General features: G+C 35.3%; 1 protein-coding gene across 2 annotated transcripts in view; it reads left to right on the plus strand.

Annotated features, from left to right (window-relative positions):
- LOC150106330 (protein regulator of cytokinesis 1-like) overlaps positions 1 to 26,382 on the plus strand; it is a 253,410-nt gene that overhangs the window by 133,269 nt on the left and 93,759 nt on the right. For both annotated transcript variants that reach the window (XM_090392371.1, XM_090392370.1), the window contains exons 7-8: positions 20,335 to 20,471; positions 25,530 to 25,625. In XM_090392371.1, coding sequence (XP_090248497.1) covers positions 20,335 to 20,471; positions 25,530 to 25,625 — 233 coding nt within the window. The remainder of the gene's footprint in view (positions 1 to 20,334; positions 20,472 to 25,529; positions 25,626 to 26,382) is intronic.

The following is a 26,382-nucleotide window of genomic DNA, read 5'->3' on the forward strand; positions in this document are numbered from 1 at the left end:
GCCAACAGAGTACAATTTGGTCAGCCCCAAATTGCCACTAGATACCTAGTAACGAGGCACATCAAGTGAAGATTTGGATTGGATGATAGGTCAGAAACTCGAGTCATTTCTCTGCATTCCCAAAAGGCAATGTGGAGATCACCTCCCAGCTATTTGGCTTTGACCTGTAAGCAACTAAACACACACATTCATAAAAACCGCATCACCTACTGTAACCATGTTTTTTTTTGGTAATTAAATCTGAATGCCTATTTGAAAAGGGGTAATAACACAATAATTGTCACAAATAATGAAGAAGGTAATATAACATTTTTATTTTTGATTCATATTTCACTCTTTTTAGTACAAGATATGACATAATTAGGAAATTACAACAAACTTGACAAATTTGCAAATATTTCAAAATGGAGTGGACAGTGATATTTCACTGGAAAAACAAATACCAGTATCAAAATTCAGTTTGACCTCACAGTGCTTCATGGGTCCTCCTCTTGCCTCTATTACAGCTTAGCATCAGAGAGGCATTGACAAAATCAATTTCTAGATGGATGCAACTGTCATTTAATGGTTCCATACCCTTATAATGGCTTCTTGTAGGTCGCGAAGTGTTTTTGGCTTCTTCTTGTGTATTTCAGTCTCCATTAGGGACCACAAATTCTCATAGGGATTGAGATCTGGGCTGTTTCCTAGTCACAGTAGTCGCTGAATCGAGTGTTAATTGAGCCACTTATTAACCTCCAACAAAAAGTGAAGCTTTTTTAAGTACTAAGCTAAATTCATATGATACATTTTAGGATTATAATAGCATTATTTACACTTTTTGCACTAAGACAAGGGGCAGAGTCATCCTGAAAGATGCATTTTGTCATTACATTGAAGTGGTCTGTGATAGTAGGCAGCAGTTCTTCTAAAATTTTCTGGTATACTTCAGCATTTACCGAACTGTTTGTGAAATGTAAGCAACCAACATCATGATACGACATACAGCCCTAGATCATCTGACTTCCTGAGAATTTGACTGTTGACACCAGCTAACCAGGGTTGAATTTTTTTTTCTGATTGTCTCTGAACTCTCTGTCTGCCGTGCAAGTTAAACTTTTTCTTGTCAGAAAAAATTATTCTTTTCCACTGATCAGGAGTCCATTTGGCATGCTCTTTGAAGCAATTTAACTGGGCCAATCTCAGTGATTATTGGGGAAGAGCTGCTTTAGAACTCGATCTTGGCATGATGTCGACCAGGGGTTTTCAACGCGTGGCCTGCAGGTCACTAAGCTATACTGCGGTATTTGGAATTATAAGATGCTTTCTGGATTCACAAGGAATGCTGTGCATTTGATATTTTACATAAAATCCTATAAAAATAAATATTAAATAGACATGCTTCAACAGCCATCTGACAGCTCCAAGAGGTACTTAAGTACTAGTACTAACATCACAGGTAGATCACTGAAGCAGTAGTTCGTTTGAGTGCACTGTCTAGTGCCCTCCAGATACATCTCGAAGGTTCTTGATACCTTGTTATTTTCATATAAATACAAGAGGATCTCATCCACAGTCAGTCAGTCAGTCATGAACAGTGTGATATTCATGTATAAGCGCACGCAGGTTTGTCGTGTCAGCCATAGTCTATTGTGGTTTTATATTGCCAGACTTTTCTCATTAGTGTGAGACATTCAGTAGATAATAACCATTACACCGCCATTTTGGATCATTTTTTGGGTTCACCTTCCATCACTATGATGTCTACAAGTAAAAGTGTAAATCAAATGATTTTTATCTGGTTTTTAATGAAAAGTGGACTTTTTTGTGCTGATCAACGATAAGCCAGTGTGTTTAATTTGTCACGAGTCAGTGTCAGTATCAAAAGAATACAATATAAATCGACACTATGAGACAAAGCATGCATCCAATTTCAATCACCTTCAAGGGCAGCTTCATGTGGACAAAGTGAACAATCTCCAAATTGATTTAAAATGCCAGCAGGATAGGTTTAAAAGCCAGAGGGAAGAGAGCGAAACTTGCGTCAAAGTAAGTTATGTAATAGCTGAAAAAATTGTTTAAAAATCAAAAGCCTTCTTGGATGGCGAGTTTGTGAAAGAGTGTTCTCATTGCTGCTGGGGAAATTCTCTGCCCAAATAATAAGTGTTTAAAAACCCGAGTTTGTCTGGGGGTAACTGTAGCACGACGTGTCGAAGAACTTGCCAGTGACATAGAAGGAACTTTAAAAAAACAGTCGTCCGAATTTACGTCATATTCACTTGCTTTAGATGAGAGCACAGATGTGAAGGATGCAGCACAACTGCATCCTAGCACTCGTACCTATGAAGGGAATAACGAAAGGCACTGATATTCTTGAAGCTGCCAAGAAAATGCTCCAGCATTTCGACCTCAGCTTAACCAACCTCGAGGGTGTAGTAACTGATGGTGGTGTTCCTGCTATGGTGAGAAAGAACAAAGGGTTTGTTGCACTGCTATGGAAAGAACCGGAACTAGAAGGAAAAGATTTTGTCCATTACCACTATTTAATCCACCAGGAGAATTTGTGTTCAAAAACTATTAGATTTGAGAATGTCATGAAAGTTATTGTGACTGTCGTCAACATTAGATGTCAACAATAGGACAAGAGAATTGAATCATCAATTCCAAGAGTTTTTGACCCATGAGTGTGAAGCGGATCACGGCGATGTGGTTTATTATAGTGATATGCGTTGGTTGAGCAGAGGGAAGGTTCTTAAGAGTCTTTGACTTAAGGAGCAAAATACAGCAGTTCATGCAAACCAAGGGGAAGCTGATTGCGTAATTCAACGATCCAAAGTGGATGAAAGACTTTGCCTTTGTGACTGACATCTCGTTGCATATGCTGCTACAATCCAAAGATCAACTGGTGCACACTCTGTTTGATTACATCAAAGCTTTTGTGGCCAAGCTCAAACTTTGGGAGGCACAACTCGCAAAAAAAAAAAAAAAGACTTAACTCATTTTCATTTTCTCACTGAGTCCAACTGTTCATATCTTGATGAATACCCTACAAAATTAGCCATGTTGCGAAGTGAGTTCAAAGAGAGATTTAGTGATTTTTCGTAACCAAACATTCTTCTTTAAATTTATTTTCAATGCCATTCAGTGTCAATGCTGCCAAAATGCCAAACTCAATACAAATGGAGCTGCTTGAACTCCAAAACAACTCTTCTTTGAGAGAAAAATTATTCAATGTGTCCTTACTTACATTTTACAAAGACTACATTTCTGAGGACGCATTCTCTAATTTTCACCGGCATTCTTGTGTGCTTTGTTAGGAAGCACTTGCTTATGTGAGCAGTTCTTCTCCAGAATGAGGCATGTGAAGTCCAAGACAAGAACTCGGATTATGGACCAACATCTCTAGAATATTCTGCACATAGCGACTTCTAACGTTGATGCCAACATCGACAAGCTGGTCAAGGAAAAGCATTGCCAAGTTTCCCATTGATATTGTAAAAAATGAATGTTTTCTTCATTAAATTATCTTTTTTCAAGTATTGATTGTATTTACTTATCATGAACCAGACTCCTGCCTATGCTCTTAAAGCTGAATTTGTTTATTTTTATAGGATTTTATGTAAAATATGAAATGCACAGCGTTCCTTGTGAATCTGGAAAGCAACTTACAATTCTAAATACTGCAGTATAGCTTAGTGGCCCACAGGCGTCATTGAAATTTTTAATGCAGCCACACTGTCTGAAAGGTTGAAGACCCCTGATGTAGACAGTAGCTTTCTTCGTGTCTCCTTCCTTTACCACAGTTGATTGACTACAGGAAGGAATAACCTTCTCTATTTAAAGCTTGAATCACACTTTTTCTGAAACTGCGCATAACTAGCCATAGCAATCTCAGCATGAAAATGCAAAAACTAGCTCTTGCTGTCTATTTATAGCATGAAAAAATCTGACCCAATAGCAGCGATTATTACATTACACAGAAACCCATGGGAATGATTGAGGATGCAATACAACAAAATATCTAATGATAAACCAATGAAATTGACAATTTAATTACCGAAGACTATTTATGTAAGGTGATGCCGTTTCTGTGAAAATGTTTGCTTGGAAAGAAGAAAGATAATGGAAAAATAGTGATGTTAACTAAATACAGTTGCACAGTTATTGGAGGTTTTTTTTTTTTTTTACTACTGCCCCAACTGTTTCACAGTATAGCATCTATTAATAGATGGTCTTGCTTTATCAGATCTTCATTATAAAATGATTTTTACACCGTTTCCTAACAGTAAATTTATTTCAGCTATAACAATTTTTGAATGAAAATAAGTATGTTCATTAAAATGTAATCTAGTGATACAACTGCTGGACATTGTTTCGACATGCTTTTCTCAGTCTAAATATTTTCATCAGGACAGTAAATAAAAATTGCACTGTCTTTTAGTACTTGTATGAGTAGGCCCTTGCATTGCTTTGTTTTCCAACATATAATTCAACTCTGATGTCATAAGATTTCAAAAAATAATAGATCGTTGGACTTGATTGGACTACTTTGATTGTTACAATTTTGTGAGACATGCTTATGATGCTAGACAATTACATGGTTGATATAAAAACAATTTTCAAAATCTCCTTTACTTTGATTCTGATTCTTTATTCTTCACTATAGCAGTCACTTCTATAACAACTACCGGGGAACTCCTGCTAAAGTCCCACCTTAATGTTGATTATAACAAGCATACCACTAGTTAGCATACATATTTATGTATGGTTATAAATATTCTGAATATGCTGATATTTTAAACATATATATTTAAATTATATGTAGTTAGATAAGGTAGTTTTCATCTACTCAAATAATTTTTTGTATGTGCATGTCCATCATAGTCTAATTGGTGCATATCAAAATGGTCAGAGGTCAACAAAAATGTTTTTCTGATCAATAAAATTTGAATCTGATTCATATACTAAAAATTTAGGTGAATCTATTGAGATAATTCAGTATTGCTTGAATTAGTATTCCACGAACAACTTCAGGTTTCCTGATTGTTTTGAAAAATAAAAGTTTTATAATTAATGATCAGTTTGCTACGATAAAAAATAAATGATTTTATTTTTGGATCTCATAAGAATTCCAGTAATCTAGGAACACATCAGTGTCTAATATTATAGTATCCACTTTTCAAAGTCATTTCCTGTTTATCTTTGCCAGCCAACAGGTCATGAGTTCAAATCCACTGTTGCCTGAGGTTTGTGAATGTCTTTTCATCTGTTTCATAGTATCTTCAGTATGAACTGATTGGAATATGTGGTGTTACAAGGTGTTTGACCTAAAAGGATGTAAAGGATGCTGAAGATGTTTTTCTTGGTATACCAAGATAGATTGTGATTGCAGTGTCTATGGCTGAACATTAGAAGTCTAAAACACTAATAGAAATGATTTCTTGCTATCACAGTGTGCAATAAACTGAACTTTGAAATCATTGGTCTGCAGTGTAAGTCATCTGATTTAATATGGAGGTAACAGGGTTTTCATCCATCAAGAAAGATAAACCAACTTAAAAAAAAAAAAATGCAACATAGCCTCAGTTGCTCTGCCCACACCTTCACATTGGTAGGCCAGTTAGTAATATCTGCAGTTAGCAGATATACTGGAGGAAACTATGGAAACTAGAAGCAAAATAATGTAGATGGGGGGGGGGTTAATATGTGTTATTCACACTTAGAGGAAAGCTCAAATCCTCTGTGGCACTTCTAGATGATAAATGCCTTTCATTGCCTAGTGCAGTATCATCACTTCGCTTATTGGAGGTTGATCGGTCAGCAACTTTGTTTGGATTCCAGAGCAAAGGCCAGATTTACTTTTCCACCATTTCTTCCACTGTGTAATATTAATGTTTAACATCAGACATCATTTTTTCTGCCTATGGGTTAAAGCCAGATAACTGAGAGTAGATCTTCACATTGCCTTTAAGAAATATGGAGAGCTGACTGGGGTTTCTGACCTAATGTCCAATTTTCATTTTCATGTAGTGTGCCCTGTTAGTATCTATTGTATACATACCAAACAAATGAGGATCGGCTAGCAATTTGGGACTTAGCTGACCAAACTGTATTTTCTATTGGCTTAATTAGAAATAAACATGATGATACAATATAAGATTTCAAGCTGGCTGGGACATCACCTTATTAGACAAGGTCCCTGCTTCCTTGTTTTCATCAGGGAACCAGGGCAAACAGTGAAAAGTCATCTACTGCAACAAACTCCAACTCATCATGTAAAAGAAGAACAAACCCAACAGCAGAATTGAAATATGAACTTTCAAAAGGGAGTATGGAAAAATTATGCCATATGGGCATAATTGGCATTATTGAGACAAGGAAGACTAAACCAGGTGAGATCCTACTAAATAGTAAATATAGAATGTTATATTTGTGCAACAACAACAATCAAGAAAAGGAAGGGGGTGACGACAACGTTCAACACCAAACTGATAAACTTCTTGATTAAAAGGCAATTTTAAGTAGAGCTAAGCTTCAAAATGAGGAAATAAACAATGATATTTATGCCTATAGTTAGTCTGTATCCGGAATTAGCATGAAGATATTATCAACAAATAATATCGTCATGCTAATTCAGGATACAAGAGTATAGAGAGAATTTGAAATTGGAAGTTATCATTACTTAGTCTGAAGTAGGATAAAAATGAATATCACATTGAAAAGAACGATTTGTAAGAAAGTTGGAAAAAGAATTAAATTTGAGCAACTTTTACAGATAAACTGAAAACAAGAGCCAAACCTTGGAATCCCAGTGGAAAACTCTAAAGAAAACATTGATGGATACATCTAAGCAGGCATGTGGTGAAGTGTGCACAGGGGTAGAAAAATAATAACATCAAGGTGCATACAAGAAGTTAAAGAAGCAGTCTTGGAAAAGAAGCATACTGAAATTTCCTAGCAAATAAGTCAACAGATGTCCTAAAACAATACAGAGAAAAATGCAAGGAAGAAGCTGTGTGTTTAGTCATGGGAAGACTTCTGCAAGAATATCTCATCTCATCTTCCTTTTTCCCTCTTTTATCTTGCTATGTCGAGGGTTTAATAATCATCAGACCTCAAACCATTCACAAGATAAGGTGGTCAGCCCTACGTCCCAGTGTATCCTATGTTGTAATGTTGAGTTCTCAAGGCCGGTTTGCCTGCTTTGTGGGATGAAAAACCCCAGGATAAACTGGAGAAAAACATTGCTGTCCGCACTCAAGACCGGCTAACTTGGCTATGGCTGAGGAAGATCCTTCAGCTCCTCACGTCACTGATGGGAATTGAACCTAGGACACTCCATCCCCAGGCATATGGTTGCAAAGCACATAGCCACTACCGTGCAGACCAGAAAGAATATAGAAGATAAATATCAGAAAGGTGGCAAAGTGTTGTGGAGGCTATGGAAAGAGATATTATCAAGAAATGTAGAAAAAAGTGTGTATATATATATATACTGTAAAAGGAATCAATGATGATAAAGTTGACATGAAAACTGAAAATAATGATATTCTAGATGTCTGGAGTAATTATTTTAATGACTATTAAACTAAACAAGCATTGAAAGAACAATTGCAAAATTTATTCAAGAGGAATGCAAAATGGAGTACGAGGGTGGTCTGAAACGTTCTCGGCCTAACAATGAAAAAACGAATTTATAATTTCAAATTATTTTTATTTTTCAACATAATCTCCCTTAAGACTAATACATTTATTCCAGTGATGCTCCAGCACCATAATCCTGTCCCTGTAGCTGCAATCACCTCTTGATTCGAAAAAAAAACACTGACCAGCAAGGAAGAGTTTTAGTTTTGGGAAGAGATAGAAGTTAGAGGGAGCCAGATCTAGGGAATAGGGTAGATGTTTCAACAATTCATAGTGCAGATCCCTTAACTTTCCCATTACCAAAACACCTTTGTGGGCAGGTGCATTGTCCTGATGAAAGATGATTTTTTTCTTCTGCAAACCGGGTCTTTTCTCATGAATTTTTTCGTCTAGTCTGGTTAAAAGATCGGAATAATACTCCCCAGTTATTGTTTTACCATTTTCAAGATAATAAACAAAATGCCTTTAGCATCCCAAAACACCGATGCCATGACGTTCCTGCTGATGGAACTGACTTTGTCTTCTTTGGTGCTGAACAGCCGGCTTCTGTCTGCCGTTTGGATTCTGGTGTGTAATGGTGAATCTAAGTCTCATCCATAGTAATAAATCGATGCATAAAATCAATTTTATTCTTGTTAAAACACTCCAAGCACTATTCAGAGATTTTCATGCAAGTGCAGTACCCATCTTGCACAAAGCATTTTTCATTTGTAATTCTTCATGCAAAATATATCCTACATGTTCTTTTGAAATGCCTATAGCCTCAGCAATTTCACTCACTTCGACTCGCCGGTTATCCAATAACATTGTGCACTTGATCAATGATTTCTGGTGGTGTTACACTTATTGGACGTCCTTCATGTGGATCATCTTCAATGCTGATACGGCCACGTTTAAACTTGGCAGCCCATTTCTTAATTGTCAAAAACGAAGGAGAAGAGTGCCCATAAACTTTTATGAACTTCGAATGAATTTCTTTTGGCAGTAACCTTTCTTTTACAAAGAATTTTATAACTGCACGATACTCAATTTTATTCATTTCAAGGGCTACAGACAACACTTTTGCTTCAGACAGCTGTATAAAACCAACTACTTGATAGAATGACTTGCAATTTCACATGGATGCTTATGACAGATGTACCAACTTAGAAAAAAAAAATCCCTTGCTGATAGTGTTGCCATCTATGGTTGAGCCCAAGAACTTTTCAGACCACCATCATATTCTGTCCTGCCTAACATTTCAAAGCCATCACTGTTTTTCCTTCATGGTTCTCTACCTAGAAAGAGAACAACTTGTGTCACTTATCACATGTAACACCCACCACCTTCCCTATCATGCTGAATTCTTCTGTTACTGTCAGGATTTCTTTTATCAACCACATTTCACCAATACCAATATTTTTTTGACACGCTAAATCTATCAATGCTACAAACGCGTTCACTTTATCCTAATGCTTCTGTTATTTGTATATAGAAAAACAAGTGCTGTGTCATTGTTCCAACACCTAACGTTACTCTGCAAACTCCACTTGACTTTGATATACTACACAAGGTTCTATCTCCCAAGTCACTGACCCCACATGAAGCCATCCTGTCAACTATAGTTTCATTGCCCCCAGTGCTTTCATTTGCCCAGAGAACAAAAATCTCTGCAAATGTTCAAAGCCAGCCTCTCTCTTGTATAAGCTCTCTTGTGTCATTATATGCACCCCAGTATCTAAATATTCCAGAAGACCATTCTTCCTACACATTCTCACATTCACGTTATTCATTATCTCTGCCCTCCTCCTCAGTTCTGCATTATCATGCTGAGTCATTCCTACCAACCATTACCACTATCTCATCTACATCTTAGTATTGCTTCATTGCCATAGTCATATTCTCTATTGTTCCTTCTGGCAAACACTCTTAACATTCTTCTTCGCACATCCTGAATTATTGAATCATCATACACTACCTCTTCACAGTTCCATTCACTCCACTATAGTTCGCCCACCGATTTGAGGTCCCTCGACACTTCTGCACATGTCAGAAAAAGGAGAATCCATTCCGATAATAGGGTAATCAGTCTGTCTTCTGGGATGTAATAAACAAACTGAGATTGTTTATTATTACAGGTCGGAAAATTTAGCTTTTCTTTTACGAACATTGCTGTTTTTAAAATGTAACTATTTTGCTTGTATAACAGTTGGAAAAATGTACGTAGAGTGTTAATACGTGTAAATACTGCGTTCTACATAAAGCAATGTCACTTCGCTCCATGATAAGTTTCCTTTTATTATGGGACTTTTTAAAACAAAATCCGATTTCATTAAGTATTTTCCTTAAAGTTTCTCTTTTCCAAGGAAAATTAATTTTTTCTTTAAGCACAGGAATCAATTTCGGAACAGTTGGCACTCTTTTTTCGACCGCATAAAATTCGTGAATAGTTCTTCTTATAACGTCTACATCAAAATCATTCAAAGCTACGATTTTCTTTCTCTGGCGCTTTTTTTTAGGAGATTTAAATTTTGGCTTACCTTCACCTTTTTGATTCCCTACGAATTCTTTTAACAGTCGACCCCGATACGCCCGCAATTGCACTTGCACGTTTTATGACTTGAGAAAGGGGAAGAAGAAGACGGCCTTCTGACGATTCTTTTTCGCAGAATGTCAGTACATTATTCAATATTCTTTTGCAAGAACTACTGAAACGTGTAACAATAGAACTTGTCTGTACTAGATCCATCATACAAATTAATAATAAAAAAAATAATGCAAAATGAGAACAAAAATCAAGCTAGTACTAGAACAGCGACAGACAAGAAAGCACTTGATTTCGCATGTTGGCGACCAATTCGTACATCCTTCATTTCTTTCTCCCCTTCAGCATGAATCTACTATTCTTGGCATCAAGCCAAGAAGGGATCTAGAAATGGTGGGCGAACTATATCACTTCTCACTCTGTATTTTAACCTTCCTCTTTCTCTCCTTGCCCTCATCTTTCACATAGCACTTCCATCTTCTCATCTTTCTCTCAAGTTTATTCTTTCCCTTATTCTCTCATTCTCATTAATTTCTCTCTTTATCACTTCTGTTCCTGTCTTCCTTACATTAGTTAACCTCATCTTAATTCTCCCAATTTCTCCATTCAGCCTCCTCAAATCATTCATGCTTTCCACATTACTACTCAGCAACTCTCTAGAAATTTCTGCTTTCACCAAACATTCACCCACACAAGGATATCCATCATAGCTGTTACTTTCAGCCATCGAAGGTTAGATCCATTGATGCTGCATCCATGTTTTCTTCACCATATTATTTAACAGATTTAGTCATCACATTTAATTCTAATGGTCAAAGCTGTATAACTGAGAGGAGACCTCCAAATAGCCTGTAAAGGAATGTGGAGAACCGACCAGGGCTTCTGACCTAATGTCCAATCCTCACCTTCTTGTGGTGCACCCTGTTGGGTATCTACCTGGATACTGAACGAACGAGGATGGGTTGGCAATTTGGGATTTAGCCGACCAAATTGTATTCTTATTGGTTAAACCAAAATAAAAATGATGGTACAGCATATCAAAATTTCATGCCGGCTGGGACGTCGCCAGGTTAAACAAGGCCTCCGTTGTTTTTGCCAGGGAACCAGGGCGAACAGCAAAAAGTCAGCTACTGGAACAAATCTGAAAACACACCCCAACTCAACATCACCAGAGTTAAAGATCGGTACTATCAACATAAGAAGCCTGAATAGCAAAGAAATGGAGCTAGCTGAGGAATTATATAAGTACCAGATCGACATAATAGGGGTGATGACTGAAACAAAAAAGACAAAAACTGGTGAGATCTTTCTGAGCAATAAATACAAAATGTTATATTCAGGCAATGAAAATCAAGGAAAAGAAGGAGTAGCCATAGTATTCAACACAAAATAAGAGGCTAATCTTCTTTAATGACAGGCAGTCTCAAGTAGAGCAATGTACGCAGATATGAAAATGGGAAACTGGACAATGAGACTTATTTGTGCCTATGGTCCCACAGAAGTGAAGGAATTTTTTGAGGCTTTAGAAAAAGCAACTGACACAATGAAAAAGGAAAAGTTGGTCCTTGTTGCAGATCTAAATAGCAGAGTAGGAAGTGATTGTCAGATATATAAAAATAGTTTGGGAAAATTGGAGGAAAGAACAAAACTAATAATAATGGCAAATACCTGTTGGATTTCTGCTCAGGACATGGACTGGTTATTACTAACATCATGTTCCAACATGAAAATGTGCACAAATTCACATGGAGAGAAGAGGCTAGGAATAAGAAAAGTCTCATTGACTATGTTATTGTTGATAGTGATATTTTCTCCCTGGTGCAGGATACCAGAGTGTACAGAGGATTTGAAATTGGAAGTGATCACTATTTAGTCTTGAGCAGGATAAAATTGAATTTCATATTGAAAAGAATAACATGTAAGAAAGTTTTAAAGCAATTAAAAGTTGAGAAACTCTCAGATGTGAACTGTAGACTAAAATACACAAACATGATTGAAGAAAAAATGAAACAGTTTGAGAACAGGAACCAAACCTTGGAGATTCAGTGGCAAGCCTTGCAGAAAACCCTGCTTGATTCAGTTAGAGAGGCATGTGGTGAAGTTGTCTGCAAGGATAAAAAAAAATTAGAACTCCATGGTGGACACAGGAAGTTAAAGAGGCAGTGAAGGAAAGAAGAAATCAAATCAAAAGTTCCTGGCAAATAAGTCAGCTTTTGCTCTTAGAGAATACAGAGACAAATGTAAGAAAGCTAAACAAACGTCATGGGAGGAATTTGGCAGGAACATAGAAAATAAATATCAAGAAGGTGGTAAAATATTCTGGAGGTTGTTGAAGAAGCTTAGGAACGGAGGAAAGAGTGCTGTAAAAGGAGTTAGAGATGATAACGTGACATGAAAATGGGAGAAAAAGATATCCTTAAAGTATGGTGTAATTACTTTGAAAAACTGCTAAACGAAACAAGCAGTGATGACAGCACAGTGGTAAAAAAAAAAACACTGACCAGGCATGCAGTCAGGAATACGTATCCATACCTTGAAGTAGAAAAAGCCATCAAAGGCTTGAAATGTGGAAAGGTAGCAGGAGTAGATGATATTCGACCAGAAATGCTGAAGTATGGTGGTATAAAAAATCTTGCAGTGGCTGCACTGCATAGTTCAGAAAGCCTGGACAGAGGGACGAATTCCCGATGATTGGAGTAGAGCTCTCATAGTACCCATATATAAAAAGGGAAATAAAACTGAATGTGAGCATTACAAAGGTATTTCCCTACTGAGTGTTCCTGGCAAAATCTATGCAAGTATACTTGAGAAATGGTTGAGAACAATTGTGGAAAAAAAGCTTGAAGAACAAGCTGGATTCAGGCCAAATAGAGGCTGTCAGGATCAGATCTTCACTTTACGACAAATAGTTGAGAAATCATGGGAATATAACAAAGATCTGTATTTAAGTTTTGTCGATTTGGAAAAGGCATATGACAAGGTGCCAAGAGAGAAGCTATTCAATACGCTACAGTTATATGGTGTTAATGGGGCATTGTATCAAGCAATACTGTCTTGAATGCTAACATTGTCCATTTCCTAATATCGTCATTTTTAATATAATATCATTCTGCCATTGATACTATCTTTTCGCTTCCCTAATTTTTCTCAGAACTTTCATATCTGTCTTTAATCTATGATCAGCTATTATTTTTAATCCACCTCTCAGATCCATAAGTTAAAATTGGTCAGAATGCTGTCTTTATACTTCTAGCTGTGTTTCAAATAATTTTTCTCTTATTCCATATAAATTTATTCACCTAGTTCTCCATGACAACCTCTTTGCATATTCTATTGCCTAATTCCATAATTAGTTTACCACCTTTGCTAAAAATCATGCTTAAATAGGCCAAAATGTTTTGCTTGTTCTATAGGCTCTTCATTGAGAATGGTTGAAGTTTCCAAATTCCTGACTGTGTCTGGGATGCATTTCTGGATTCATTCATGTAAAAGAAATTAGTTTTCTTTTCCATAAATTTTCTTTAATATCTTTATTCCATCTAATTTGGGAATTCTAGTAGACAGACTTATACATTGGTTACTCATCACTACTATATTGCAGGGAATAACAACATATACTAAAATATTAATTATAATAACTTTAATACTCCTGTGCATTCATATTTATACTTATGTGTATGCAGGCACTAACACTGGGCAAATGAGGCTAAAGAAAGGAATCCAAAGTTGGGCTTAGAGTCCTAAATTCTTCTCCCAAGTGGGCTAAATTGGATGGTCTTGGTTTCTATATTGAAGATTTGAGGATAATTGTTTTCCAAATATGGGGCAGTCTCATGCACCCAAATTTATTGAGTTTTGGAAGTTTCTCAGGGCTGAGGCATCTTCCTCAGATATTCAGGGAATAGCCTCTCATATTTGTAATTACCCTGGAGTAATAGAGTGGCCTTTTTCCAGCATGTCCTGTGGTGGGTGTCTGAAACATAGCAGGTCCTGAGTAGCTGTAACTAACAGAATAACACAAGGACTGCATCCAGTAGAACTGGATGTAGTCCTTGTTTTATTCTGATATTGACTGTCCTGCCTGTTTGGTCATATTAGGACAGCTTGCAACTGCAAGAGATCTGGTAGGTCTAGGGAATATGGTTGGTCTTTGGTGGAGATAAGGGATGCCAATCATATCATTGTTTTTGTGTTCCCTGATGGCAATATAATGTTGCTGAAATATAGGAAAGTATTAATTAGTTATTAATTAATATTTCAGTATATGTTATTTCCTCAAAAATAATAGTCATGTTAGATACTTTGTGACTGTTATGCTAATGAAACCACATTCTGTGTAATTATGTTTCTAGTAAACAGTTAATAAAGTTTTCTTTAGGTAGCATAATATAAGCATGTACACACAAGAAAGATGTTGTTTATTATTTTAACGGTATAATAGAACACAGAAACTAAGTAAATAATTAATTTATTAACTAGATGCTGATATTTTGCTGGTATTATAACCAGCATCTTCAGAGCACAAAAACACTGTTTGTCACAATACGCGAGACTAAAACAACATGGTGTACTTCAACAAAACTGTAGCAGCAACACAAAGACTAGAGTCCTGATTTTGGCACCCTCTATCTGGAAAAAAAAAAAAAAAAAGCTATCATATATTACTAGAGTCCTAGAAAAGTGCTAGTTTTTTCTTAATATGACTGTCTCCCAGATCTTCGGCAAGTTAATACAGCCATATTTGTTGAGATTTGGAGTGTGTTTTAGGGCTTCTGTCGCCTCTAAGAACAATCTCTCTGATTTATATGGGTTTCTGTGTAGTACTTTTGTGTCCTTCCAGTTGATCCTGTGTGCAGGGGTATCCAGAGCATGGTCTGCTAGGCCCGACTTCCCATAATGATATTTCCGGACGTATCGTTTATGTTCGCTGATGCGGATATTCACAGTTCTTCCTGTTTGACCGTAGTAGGCTTGATTGCATGAGCAGGGTACTTGGTAGACTCCTGGATGTGATAAAGGAGGAATGCTGTCCTTGGGTGAGCGGATGAGGGTGGCTAATTTGCTACATGGTCTGAATGTAGTGCGTAGTTTATGTTTATTGAGTATTCTTGAGATCTTTTCGGATGTGCCTTTAATGTAAGGGATGGTGACTGTTTTGTTGTAGTTCTTTGTGGTGGATGGTGGGAGGGGTTTCTTAGGAGTGTTTAGTATTTTGTTTATTTTTTGTGGATTGTAACCGTTGGCCAAGAAGGTGTGGCGTAAGTGAGTCAGTTCAGCAGTAAGAGCCTTGTCATTTGAACAGATTGCTCTCGCTCTATGGGTTAACGTTTTTAATATGCCATATTGTTGAGAAGGATGATGGTGTGATTGTTTGTGTAAGTATCTGCCTGTATGTGTGGGTTTTCTGAAAACTGAAAATGATAAGGAACCATCTGGGAGACGTGTGATGAGTGTATCCAGGAAGGGCAGACAGTTGTTGGCTTCCAGTTCCATAGTAAAGTGGATTTTTGGATGTTGGCTATTTAAATGTGCTAAGAATGTTTTCAATGTCTCAGGGCCATGTGGCCAAATAGCAAGCACATCATCAACATAGCGTAGCCAAAGTGTTGGTTTGAGAGTGGCTGTATTGATTGCTTGTTTTTCCAGGTGTTCTATGTAAAAGTTGGCTGGGGGGGGGGAGAAAGGGGGGAGCCCATGGCTGTCCCATCAATGTGGGACAGCCATGGGCTTTGTGTTGCTGCTACAGTTTTGTTGAAGTACACCATGTTGTTTTAGTCTCGCGTATTGTGACAAACAGTGTTTTTGTGCTCTGAAGATGCTGGTTATAATACCAGCGAAATATCAGCATCTAGTTAATAAATTAATTATTTACTTAGTTTCTGTGTTCTATTATACCGTTAAAATAATAAACAACATGATCGACGAACACATAAGTCTGTCCACACACAAGAAAGATATTTAATTAGCCAAACATTTTGGTCTGAAAATTGCAGACCATCTTCATGGCAATACAAGAACAGTTTTAAAATACAAGGTAGAATCCTAACAATAGATCATTTATAAATAGAACAAGCCATGTGATGTTATATCACTAAGTATTAAAGAGAAATAGTTTTAAGCAGAGACATGATTGAATTAAAAATATTAATTAATAATTTCAATAATTTTAAGTAACATAAAATTAATATGAATTAATGAGTTATCCTGATTAGACTTTCCCAGATTTTTGATACAGATATACAGTCATTCCAATTCAGGTTAGGACGATGGAGTAAGGCCTCTATGCTTTCTTTGAATAAACGTTCAAATTTATAGTGGGATCTGTGTAAGAGGCGAGTTTTTGACCAAAGGATGTTGTGGTTAGTTTCTATCCCATGCTGAGCCAATCCAGATTTTTCGGGTTTGTTGTGATGAATGTAGGATTGATGTTCTGGGATTCTTTTTTCTAGAGAGCGTCCAGTTTGTCCAAAATAGGAGAGATCACAGTTGCATGGAATTTGATAAACTCCAGGAAGAGACATAGTTGAGCGTTTGTCTTTAGAAGAAGGAAAATGGGAAGATAATTTGTTAATAGGTGAATAAGTAGCTGTTAACTCATATTTCTTCAGAATTCTTGAAATAGGTTCTGAAATCCTGAAGATGTATGGAATTGGAACTCGACGTATTGAATCTTCTTTGTTTTGTGGTGGATTATAAGAATCGAGAAAATGTTGTGTACTCTTTTCGGAAAAGCCGTTGTGTTTCATGTGCTGTTGAATAGTAGAAAGTTCTTTCTGTAGAAAATTAGAAGTAGAACAATTAGTTTTGGCTCTTCTGATCAGACATTTTATGATTCCTGTTTTTTGACAAGGATGGCGGGCAGATTCTTTAAGAATATAACGACCTGTGAACGTTGGTTTCCTGTAAACTGTAGTTGTAAGAGTATTTGAAGGTGACCGGATGAGGAGAATGTCTAAAAATGATAACTTGTTGTTTTTTTCCATTTCCATAGTAAACTTTATACGATGATGTAAGGAATTGATACTGTTTAAAAAAGAAGGTAAGGAGTCTTTGTTGTGAGGCCATACAATAAAGATGTCATCTATATATCTTACCCAAAAGGACAGTTGAGGGAATATAGATGAGAAGAGGACTTTTTCTAGATGTTCTAAATAAAAGTTGGCTAAAGCAGGAGAGAGAGAGGACTTCTCATGGCCATTCCTTCTACTTGGCTGTAAAATTTGTTTTGACAAGAAATATCCAGAGTGTATTACGAAATCGAATAGTCTTCTGGAAAGATGTCAGCCAGTAATTTTAAAGTCTCTTTGAGAGGTACATTTGTATATAAAGATTCTATATCAAAGCGCACCATAAGATCTGTAGGTTGCAATGAGATATTTTTCAATTTTTCTAAGAAATCTGAGGAGTTTTTAAGAAAGGAACTAGAATTGCCTATGTTAGATTTCAATAATTTAGCTAGATATTTGGCTATATGGTAAGTAGGAGAATCAATACAATCTACTATTGGATGAAGAGGAAAGTCAATCTTATGTATTTTAGGAAGACCATAAAATCTAGGTCTTGCAAAATGAATTTTAAGTCTTTCAATTGTGTCACTATCTGAACTGATGACTTCATCTAGGAGAGAATTTAATTTCTTTAGTTGTCTGTTGGTTGGATCATAAGCAAGTTCTTGATATGTGGAGCGATCTTGAAGTAAAAGAGAAAGTTTTTTTCTGTAATTTGCAGAGTCCATAACTACTGTTGCTTTCCCCTTGTCAGCTTTGGTGATAATGAGGTGATTGTTTTTTCTCAAGGACTGTAAAGATTTCATTTCAGAAGGAGATATGTTGGAAGGAGGAAGTTTGTCCTTAATTAGAGAAGAAGCGACTTCTAGGCAAAGAGCATTAGCTTTATCACTAGTTAGATGACTGAGGTTCCGTTCAATGTTAACTAGGAAATCTAGATATGATATCTTATTAGGAACAATAGAAAAATCGTCCTTTTGAAAGGATGTGGGTTTCGCTATTAGAGGACGTCCGGATATATTGACGATCCAATTATCTGGAGCTTTGAATTGTGTAGAAGAAAGAACTTCATATTTGCGGTTTAGATGTTGACTTAGTTTATTATATGCTCGTTGAGTAGAACGTTTAGCCACATTTGTGTGCGAAATGTCGTGTGAATGATGTGAATCCAAGTTTGTGGAAATACAGGTGCGAAGATCAGAAATATCATGACTGTTAATAGCAAGATCACGTTTAGCAGCTTTAAGTTGGTTACGGATTAAAGATAAGCTGGTGTTCCGGTAAATATTATGAGCTCCAGGAGATTTTATAGTTTCTTTAATCTTAGTGAAATTGGGAATAATCTTGTTGTCGTGGCAATTTTTTTAAAAAATTGATCTTCACTCGTAACCTACCTTGTATAACTGAAAGTTTTCCTAATTTACTGGTTATTTTGGTGGCGTTTTCCCCATGAAGGATTAAAATTTGATATTTTAAGGATACTTGTGACATAAAGATTGTGTAATATAAGCACGTACACACAAGAAAGATATTTAATTAGTCAAATATTTCGGTCTGAAAATTGCAGACCATCTTCAGTGGCAATACAAGAACAGTTTTAAAATACAAGGTGGAATACTAACAATAGATCATTTATAAATAGAACAAGCAACGTGATGTTATATCACTAAGTATTAAAGAGAAATATTTTTAAGCAAAGACATGATCGAATTAAAAATATTAATTAATAATTTCAATAATTGTAAATAACATAAAATTAATATGAATTAATGAGTTATCCTGATTAGACTTTCCCAGATTTTTGATACAGATATACAGTCATTCCGATTCAGGTTAGGAAGATTTCGCTTTCTTTGAATAAACATTCAAATTTATAGTGCGATCTATGTAAGAGGCAAGTTTTTGACCAAAGGATGTTGTGGTTAGTTTCTATCCCTTCTAATCTGGATTGGCTCAGCATGGGATAGAAACTAATCACAACATCCTTTAGTCAAAAACTCGCCTCTTACATAGATCCCACTATAAATTTGAACGTTTATTCAAAGAAAGCGTAGAGGCCTTACTCCATCGTCCTAACCTGAATCGGAATGGCTGTATATCTGTATCAAAAATCTGGGAAAGTCTAATCAGGATAACTCATTAATTCATATTAATTTTATGTTGTTTAAAATTATTGAAATTATTAATTAATATTTTTAATTCAATCATGTCTCTGCTTAAAAATATTTCTCTTTAATACTTAGTGATATAACATCATGCGGCTTGTTCTATTTATAAATGATCTATTGTTAGTATTCCACCTTGTATTTTAAAACTGTTCTTGTATTGCCACTGAAGATGGTCTGCAATTTTCAGACCAAAATATTGGCTAATTAAATATGTTTCTCGTCTGTACGTGCTTATATTATACAATCTTTGTCACAAGTATCCTAAAAATATCAAATTCTTTAGGTATGATTTCTCTTCTAGCTATAGCATTTTTTTTATGTTGTAACAGAAGGGAATTAGTTTTCTGCGTACTTCATTCCGTAGAACATTTTTTCTGTATTTTCAATTTCTGATGTTCCTTTTCCTTTGTCATCTTTTCTTTTTGCCCTTAGTTTTCATCCACTTGTTATTTTAATATATTTTGTCATTATATTTTGCTTTGTTCATTTGTTTATGTTTCTAATATATTCTCTTGTACTTTTCTTTGGTTACAAAAAAAAAAAAAAAAAAAAAAAAAAAAACGTTCACCTAATCATTTATTTTAAATACACTTTATTGTGTTTAAAATAAAATGCATCTATTTACGGGTCGTGTATGTTTCTTTGGTATGGAATGAAGTTTAGTATTTCAGATCAGCATTCCTTTTAGCTGAGTTTTTCATTTTGACTATTTTAAGACATAAATAGTCAAAAAAGCTTAGTCCATTTGTTTTGATGATGAATGGAATCACTGTACAGAAATTCTGTTACAAAATGTCTGCAATCCTTACTTCTCTCTCTCTCTCACTGCAAAATATCTTTTGTTGGTTTGTTATTCTTTAGGTGTAGGCAGAACTGGATAAGTCCCAAACTAAAAGCATAACCAGGTAGGTTTATTTTAATAAGAGAATTTCAGTCTCTCTCTCTCATTTATATATGTATGTAAGTATATAGAAATTTTATTTACATGTTAAACTGTTACCTTTTTTTAAAGCTAACTATACAGAAGATTTATTAAAGGCTTATGATTCTGAGGTACAGAGATTGAAAAACTTTTATGAAGGAAACAAAGACATCTTTCATAAAATATCAAGAAGGCAAGTTTTATGGGAACATATGTTGGATTTTGAGGTAATATATATAAACTTTTTTGTCATATTTACATATCATGATATACTTGGACATTGTACAATACTACATGCAAAACATGACAACAAATTGTGTGTGTGTGTGTGTGTGTGTGTGTGTGTGTGTGTGTGTGTGTGTGTGTGTGTGTGTGTGTCAGAACTCTTATTTGTCCTATTAGTGGAATCTCAGTTTAACTGTCTTGAGGGTGAGTAAAAGCGAGCAAAAAATGTGTCTGTAAAATTATTGTGTAGGTTTTACATAACCATTGATGCCTATGTATTGAGTTGCTGAATTTTCTTATGATAAATTTGAATTAGGAATGGTTAACCTTTTCTTCTTGCCATTTTTATTTAAATTGATATGAGGTTTCATCATTTTTACTAACCTCTCTTTAATGTCTTTTAAAATTTAAATTTTTGTTAATCTCCAGATACCAAACATGGAAATTTTTCAAGTTACTTCAGGCCTTCAGTAAGTAAGATGATTTTCCTATACAAAGCAATGAAACTTATCTAATACCTAAAGATATTCACAAAACATCCATGCCCATCGTGGGATTTCAACTCACAGACTGTTAGTTGGAGAGTAGATATCATAAAATTCCCACTTGCTCTGCATTTTAGGGTTAAATAAATTACACTAACTCATTTTTAAACTGCATATTATCCTTTCAGTGGTATGCTCAAATATAGTTAGGTAGCATTGTGATTGCTCCTTGCCTGACTCAAATATGCATGCTTGTGTTGATGGATATATTCTTTTATATCCTAAATACAAGGCATTCTATGTTCTGTACATTTAGAAAGGAAGGAATTATCAAAAACAGATCCCCCCCCATAAAAAAAAAACATTGTAATTACATGGCAAGTGTGTAGGACAGTCTCTACTATCAGCTAGTGGACATAGGGATGATCATTTGTATATTTTTGGTGGTTTAACATTAATAAGGTTTGTTCTTGTTGGATTTTTTTTTAAAATTTCATGTGCAAACTACAGAAAATGTAAGAGTATATATATAAATGATTAAAAGCATACATTTAAAAGAATAGACATTAAAAAAAAAAAAAAAACGAGTAACATAAAAATACTACTTGCATAAAATATGCAAAAACATAATGTCAGATTTCACTCATACAGTGACTAATATACTTTAAAGCTGTTTCATTACCCTACATTAAATCTTCTCAGGTACATATATTATTAATGTCTATTAGGCAGCATTACAGAAGATGTTCCATGGTTTGTGTAGTCCCATCTGACCATATTCTGCTTTGATCTGCCCATTCTGGAACAAAGTCTATTCAATGTCTTCTATCTTTGTATTCTAGTTGTAAGCCAGAAGGAAGAGATTCGTTTAAATACAGAGCCTCTGGAGATTGTTCTTGCCACATTATTGATGTTGTAGCTTTTATGGAATCAACCAATGGTTCCACTGAGCGAGTAAAACTTTTCCTTGATCTTAACCTCCTCTGTAGTGCAACATGTCCATACAAAGGATGCTGTTCTTGTTTCCACTCATATCTACTCTGTGTTGTCCTTCTGATGTGAGAAGGTGCAATACCAAACAGTGAGTATAGATGGTCAATTTTTTGTAGGCTTAAGGTAACTAGTAATGTGCCGATATGCTTCATTAAGAACCTTGTCAATAATTTTGACATGTGATTGATCTTTCCCAAACAGGGCTAGCATACTCAGCTGTGCAAAAAGAAAGTGCCAGTGCAGACGTGTGCAGTACTTGTGGACTTGTACTCCCACTGAGATTATGTTAATCAGCACAGAATATTATTGTGTTTGAGTTTTAGCTGCTGTCCTCTCTGTGTCACTTATAATTTAAGGTCCTATCTGGTGTAACACCTAGGTAAGTTGGATATGGATAATTGACCAATTTCATACCATTCCAGTCTATATTCAACTCTCTCCTTGCCTCCCTATTATTGAGATGGAAAAGTCACATTTGGGATTTGGTCTCAGTTGGTTTTCCTTATAGTTTACTATAAGGACTTCTAGTTCTTGTGTGAGCTGCTTGTCAATGTTATCAAAGGATTTTGCTTGATGAGGTATTGCCTGGTCATCTGTATATAAGAAGGTTCTTGACTGTGGGTTTATAGGTTGGTCATGAGTATATATATATATATATATATATATTGAAGAAGAGGGGGGAAGAGCACACTTCCCTGGGGTAGACCATTTTTCTGGATACACCATCTGCTCTTTTTTCCTTGCAAGTCAACAAAGAATCTCCTACTAAACAGCAGTGACCTGAATATCTCCACCAACCGATAGTCATGCTATAAATTTTGACTATAAGCTTTCTAAGATTTAGTGTGCTATATGCTGCTGTCAAATCTATGAATACAGCTCCTGTTACTAATCTCCTTTTGAAGCTGTTCTCAATAAACTGTTAAGTTTAATACTTGTCCACTGCATGATGTTCCTGGTCTAAATCCTTCCTGTTCTTTTATCAGCACTTTCTCTATTTCTGGACTTAATCTGTTCAAAATTAACTGCTCATTCATCTTGAGTATTGAGCATAAGAGAGCTATAGGCTTGTAGCTCTTTGGATCTTCAGCAGGTTTACCAGATTTCAGGATAGATATTACTTTCATTTGCCTCCATATGCTGGGTATTTTAGTAAATTTCCAATAAAAGTTGAAAAATTCTAACACTATTGCTTTTCTCCCAGATTCCTTAGGATCTCATTTCTAATATCATCTATACTGGTGGCTTTTCCTGGTTTTAAAGCTTAAGTCCTCTTTAGTAAATGGTACTTCGAGATTATTTTCTGAATTCCTAACTTTTTGAATGTAATCTCTAGGTATTTTTCCTTCAGTATTCAGTTTACCATTCAGAAATAGCCCAGTTGCAATTTGTTTTGCATTTATGTTAACTTCGGTTGCTGCTCTGGTGGGGTTACCAGATAATTTTTAGTAAGAGCCAGACAGGGTTGCTATATGTGCTTGTTAATGATTACTTTGGACTAAGATGCAATTTTTTTTTAATTTTTTTTTTTAAAATAATTTAAGAACTTTTTTTTCTTTGTGTTCATTAATGGAATCCTGATCTATAATTTTCTGTGTAGAATTATCTCTTAGAAGATTATGATTTGTGTGTATATCATTCTTTTTGATTCACAGTAACATTATGATATTATGTTTAACAGCTTTGGTTCTAACAGGCTTGTTATTGTACATTTTTTTTAAATCTGTTATTCCTTTTTTTGCAGAATATTGCTTTTTAGGGGATGAGGGTTTGGATTTGATCAAGAGGTTGCTACATTCATACAAATGTTGGCCATTGCAAGAAATAAATGGTATATCTTGCATAAGTGCATGATTTGAAAGTTGACCCCAACTGCAAGCATTGACAGCTTCTTTCATTACATTACATTACTTTCACAGCACTATTCTGACATACAATCACAGTCACCCTATTGTGTACTGTTGGAAGATCTCAAATTTTTTCTGGTAATGACTTTTTTCAATTCTTTAGTAGTTATTACAGCTTTGAAGATATTAAAGAGCATTCCCATAGTCAAGGATTTAAGATTTCACACAGTTCTTCCTGTATGGAGTTTATTACTATGTTTTTTGTAATTTCTGCACAAGTAACACTAATTTACTCATGTTTAAGTGTTAAATGTGGCCATTTATAAATTCTCTGAGTTTTGGCCAAATATCTTTCATATTTTAAGAAGAACCTATTAAGTTGCTTTGCCAGTTTTGTTTCACTTACCAATTTGCCTTTAGATGTTTAGATATAAGCTTAGATGTTTCCAGGAAAAAGTATACTCCTGGTGACCGTGAGTATACTTTTTTAAGTAAGTTTTTTAACTTGAGTTTTTGTGGGATCATGTTCTACTGGGATGTGGTTTTGTGGGATGAATTTTGATAAATTTGAAGTTGTTCCACTTCCTTATTTAATTAGACAACACTACAGCTGGTAATGGGATTTATGGGATTGATGTGGATTAAATACTTTGGAACTTGTCTAGAGGGGACAGAATGATGGCTCATCTCTGGAAATTGAGTAAGAGTATTTTTAGCAAGGATGTGAAAACTAGATCTTTTGCTTTGAGAGTTCTGAATGAATGAAATGGGTCACCATAATCTCTTATGAGGTGATTTGTGTACCATTGAGTAAGGAGAGGTACAAAAGACATTGTGTGGATAGTTCTCTCATGCAATGAGTCTTCAGACTACATGGAGGTCCTGTGTGGTAATAATAATATCGATACAAGAATATGTTAAGATCGTGAGATTATTATTATTATTATTATTATTATTCCTGATACCTCCAAGGAGTCCGAAGACTCATCGCGGGAGGACATCTTCAACTGTCTCTACATCTTACCTCTACTACGAATCAACGCCATCTACCGCCCACCTCCAACACTACCACAACTAGTGATTTTTGTCTGTAAATTGCGTGTGTTCTGAAGGGCCGATTTGTATGTATGCGGGATGAAAAACCCGAGTTTCCGGGAGAAAAAACCCTGCTACCTCCGTATGAGATCGGCTAACTCACCATCGATTGAAATCGACCAGATAAAGATTCCTCCCGTCGCGACGAGAAACGAACTTAGGCCTATTCCAATCGAAGGGCGCAATGTACCGTCGTTCTTCCAATTGCGCTACGTCTTTCAAAGTCAGCTGACCAAGTAAACTAAATCTATTAAGTAATTGGAAAGTATTATTAATGAATAAAAGTTTATGCATGGGGGGATGAAGACCTTTACTCATCAAATTATAATGCTCATTTGTTAAATTTCATGATTTCCACTTAAAATCATTTTCTTACCACCATTGTGACTAACATTTTTTGATATAATATTCAATTTGTTTTGTAATTTGTATGGTATTTATTTTTGTTGATAATATGTATTGGTAATCTTTATTTTCTCTAAGCATTATTTACTTAGCAAAATAAAAAAATAAATAAATAAATAAAAATCTAGAAACAGTATTTTACTAGACAATGTGATATAGTGATTGCTAATCTCAAGTTTTTTTTTTTTAATAACAAGCAAGAATATTCTTTCTCTATTTCATTTATTTCTTCTAGCAAAAAGCAAGTGATCCTAATCGATTTACAAATAGGGGTGGTGCATTATTGCAAGAAGAAAAAGAAAGAAAAAAAGTGCTAAAAGAGCTGCCTAAAGTAAATAATTTTTAAAAATTATGAATTAGATTTCCATTTATATTCAAATTATTATTTGCATCCTTGTTTCACAGTTTTTTGAGATTCCATCTCAGATTTAGGTATTCAGAGTAGTTTTGATAACCACTACTTAGAATTATTTTCTTTGCTCAGCTTATGGAATCACAAGCAGAATACTTACATGCACATTTGTGAACCCATACTTGAAATACTTTTTTGTCCTACTCTGCCATCTTCCCACTCAAGTATTTTTTTATATTATTTTATTTTATTTTTTCACAATTCTGAATTTCTGGTTTGTTCTTTGCTAGCTAAACACAGTATTGTTATAATTATCATCATCAGACCTGTATGTAGTCAAGTGACTCATCATGGGAGGTCCCACTATCATACACACAGTTTATCATACTGTGCCTTAAATATATTCACTCTCTCTCTCTCTGCATTCACAACATGAGGCAATGCATTCCAATCATCCACCACTTTCCAGGCAAAAAATCTGCTTCTCAACTCCTTACTCACATGCTCCTTATATATCTTCCATGAATGACCTCTTGTTTTCTCTTTGTTCTTCCCCATTCTAAGTAAAGCATCATACCTCCTCCTATCCACTGGTCTTCTCTGCAATTTATATTTCCTCAATTTGTCTTCGTACACAACATTCCAGAGACCAGAAATCAGTTTATTCAATCATCTCTAGACCTTTTCCAGTATCTCCTCATCCTTTTGAAAGCCAGGTGACCAACTCTGTGCATAA

Source organism: Typopeltis vanoorti, chromosome 5 (genome assembly GCF_054136105.1).
Source record: "Typopeltis vanoorti isolate ZY-2024b chromosome 5, IOZ_Tvanoo_1.0, whole genome shotgun sequence".
Classification (NCBI taxonomy): Eukaryota; Metazoa; Arthropoda; class Arachnida; order Uropygi; family Thelyphonidae; genus Typopeltis; species Typopeltis vanoorti.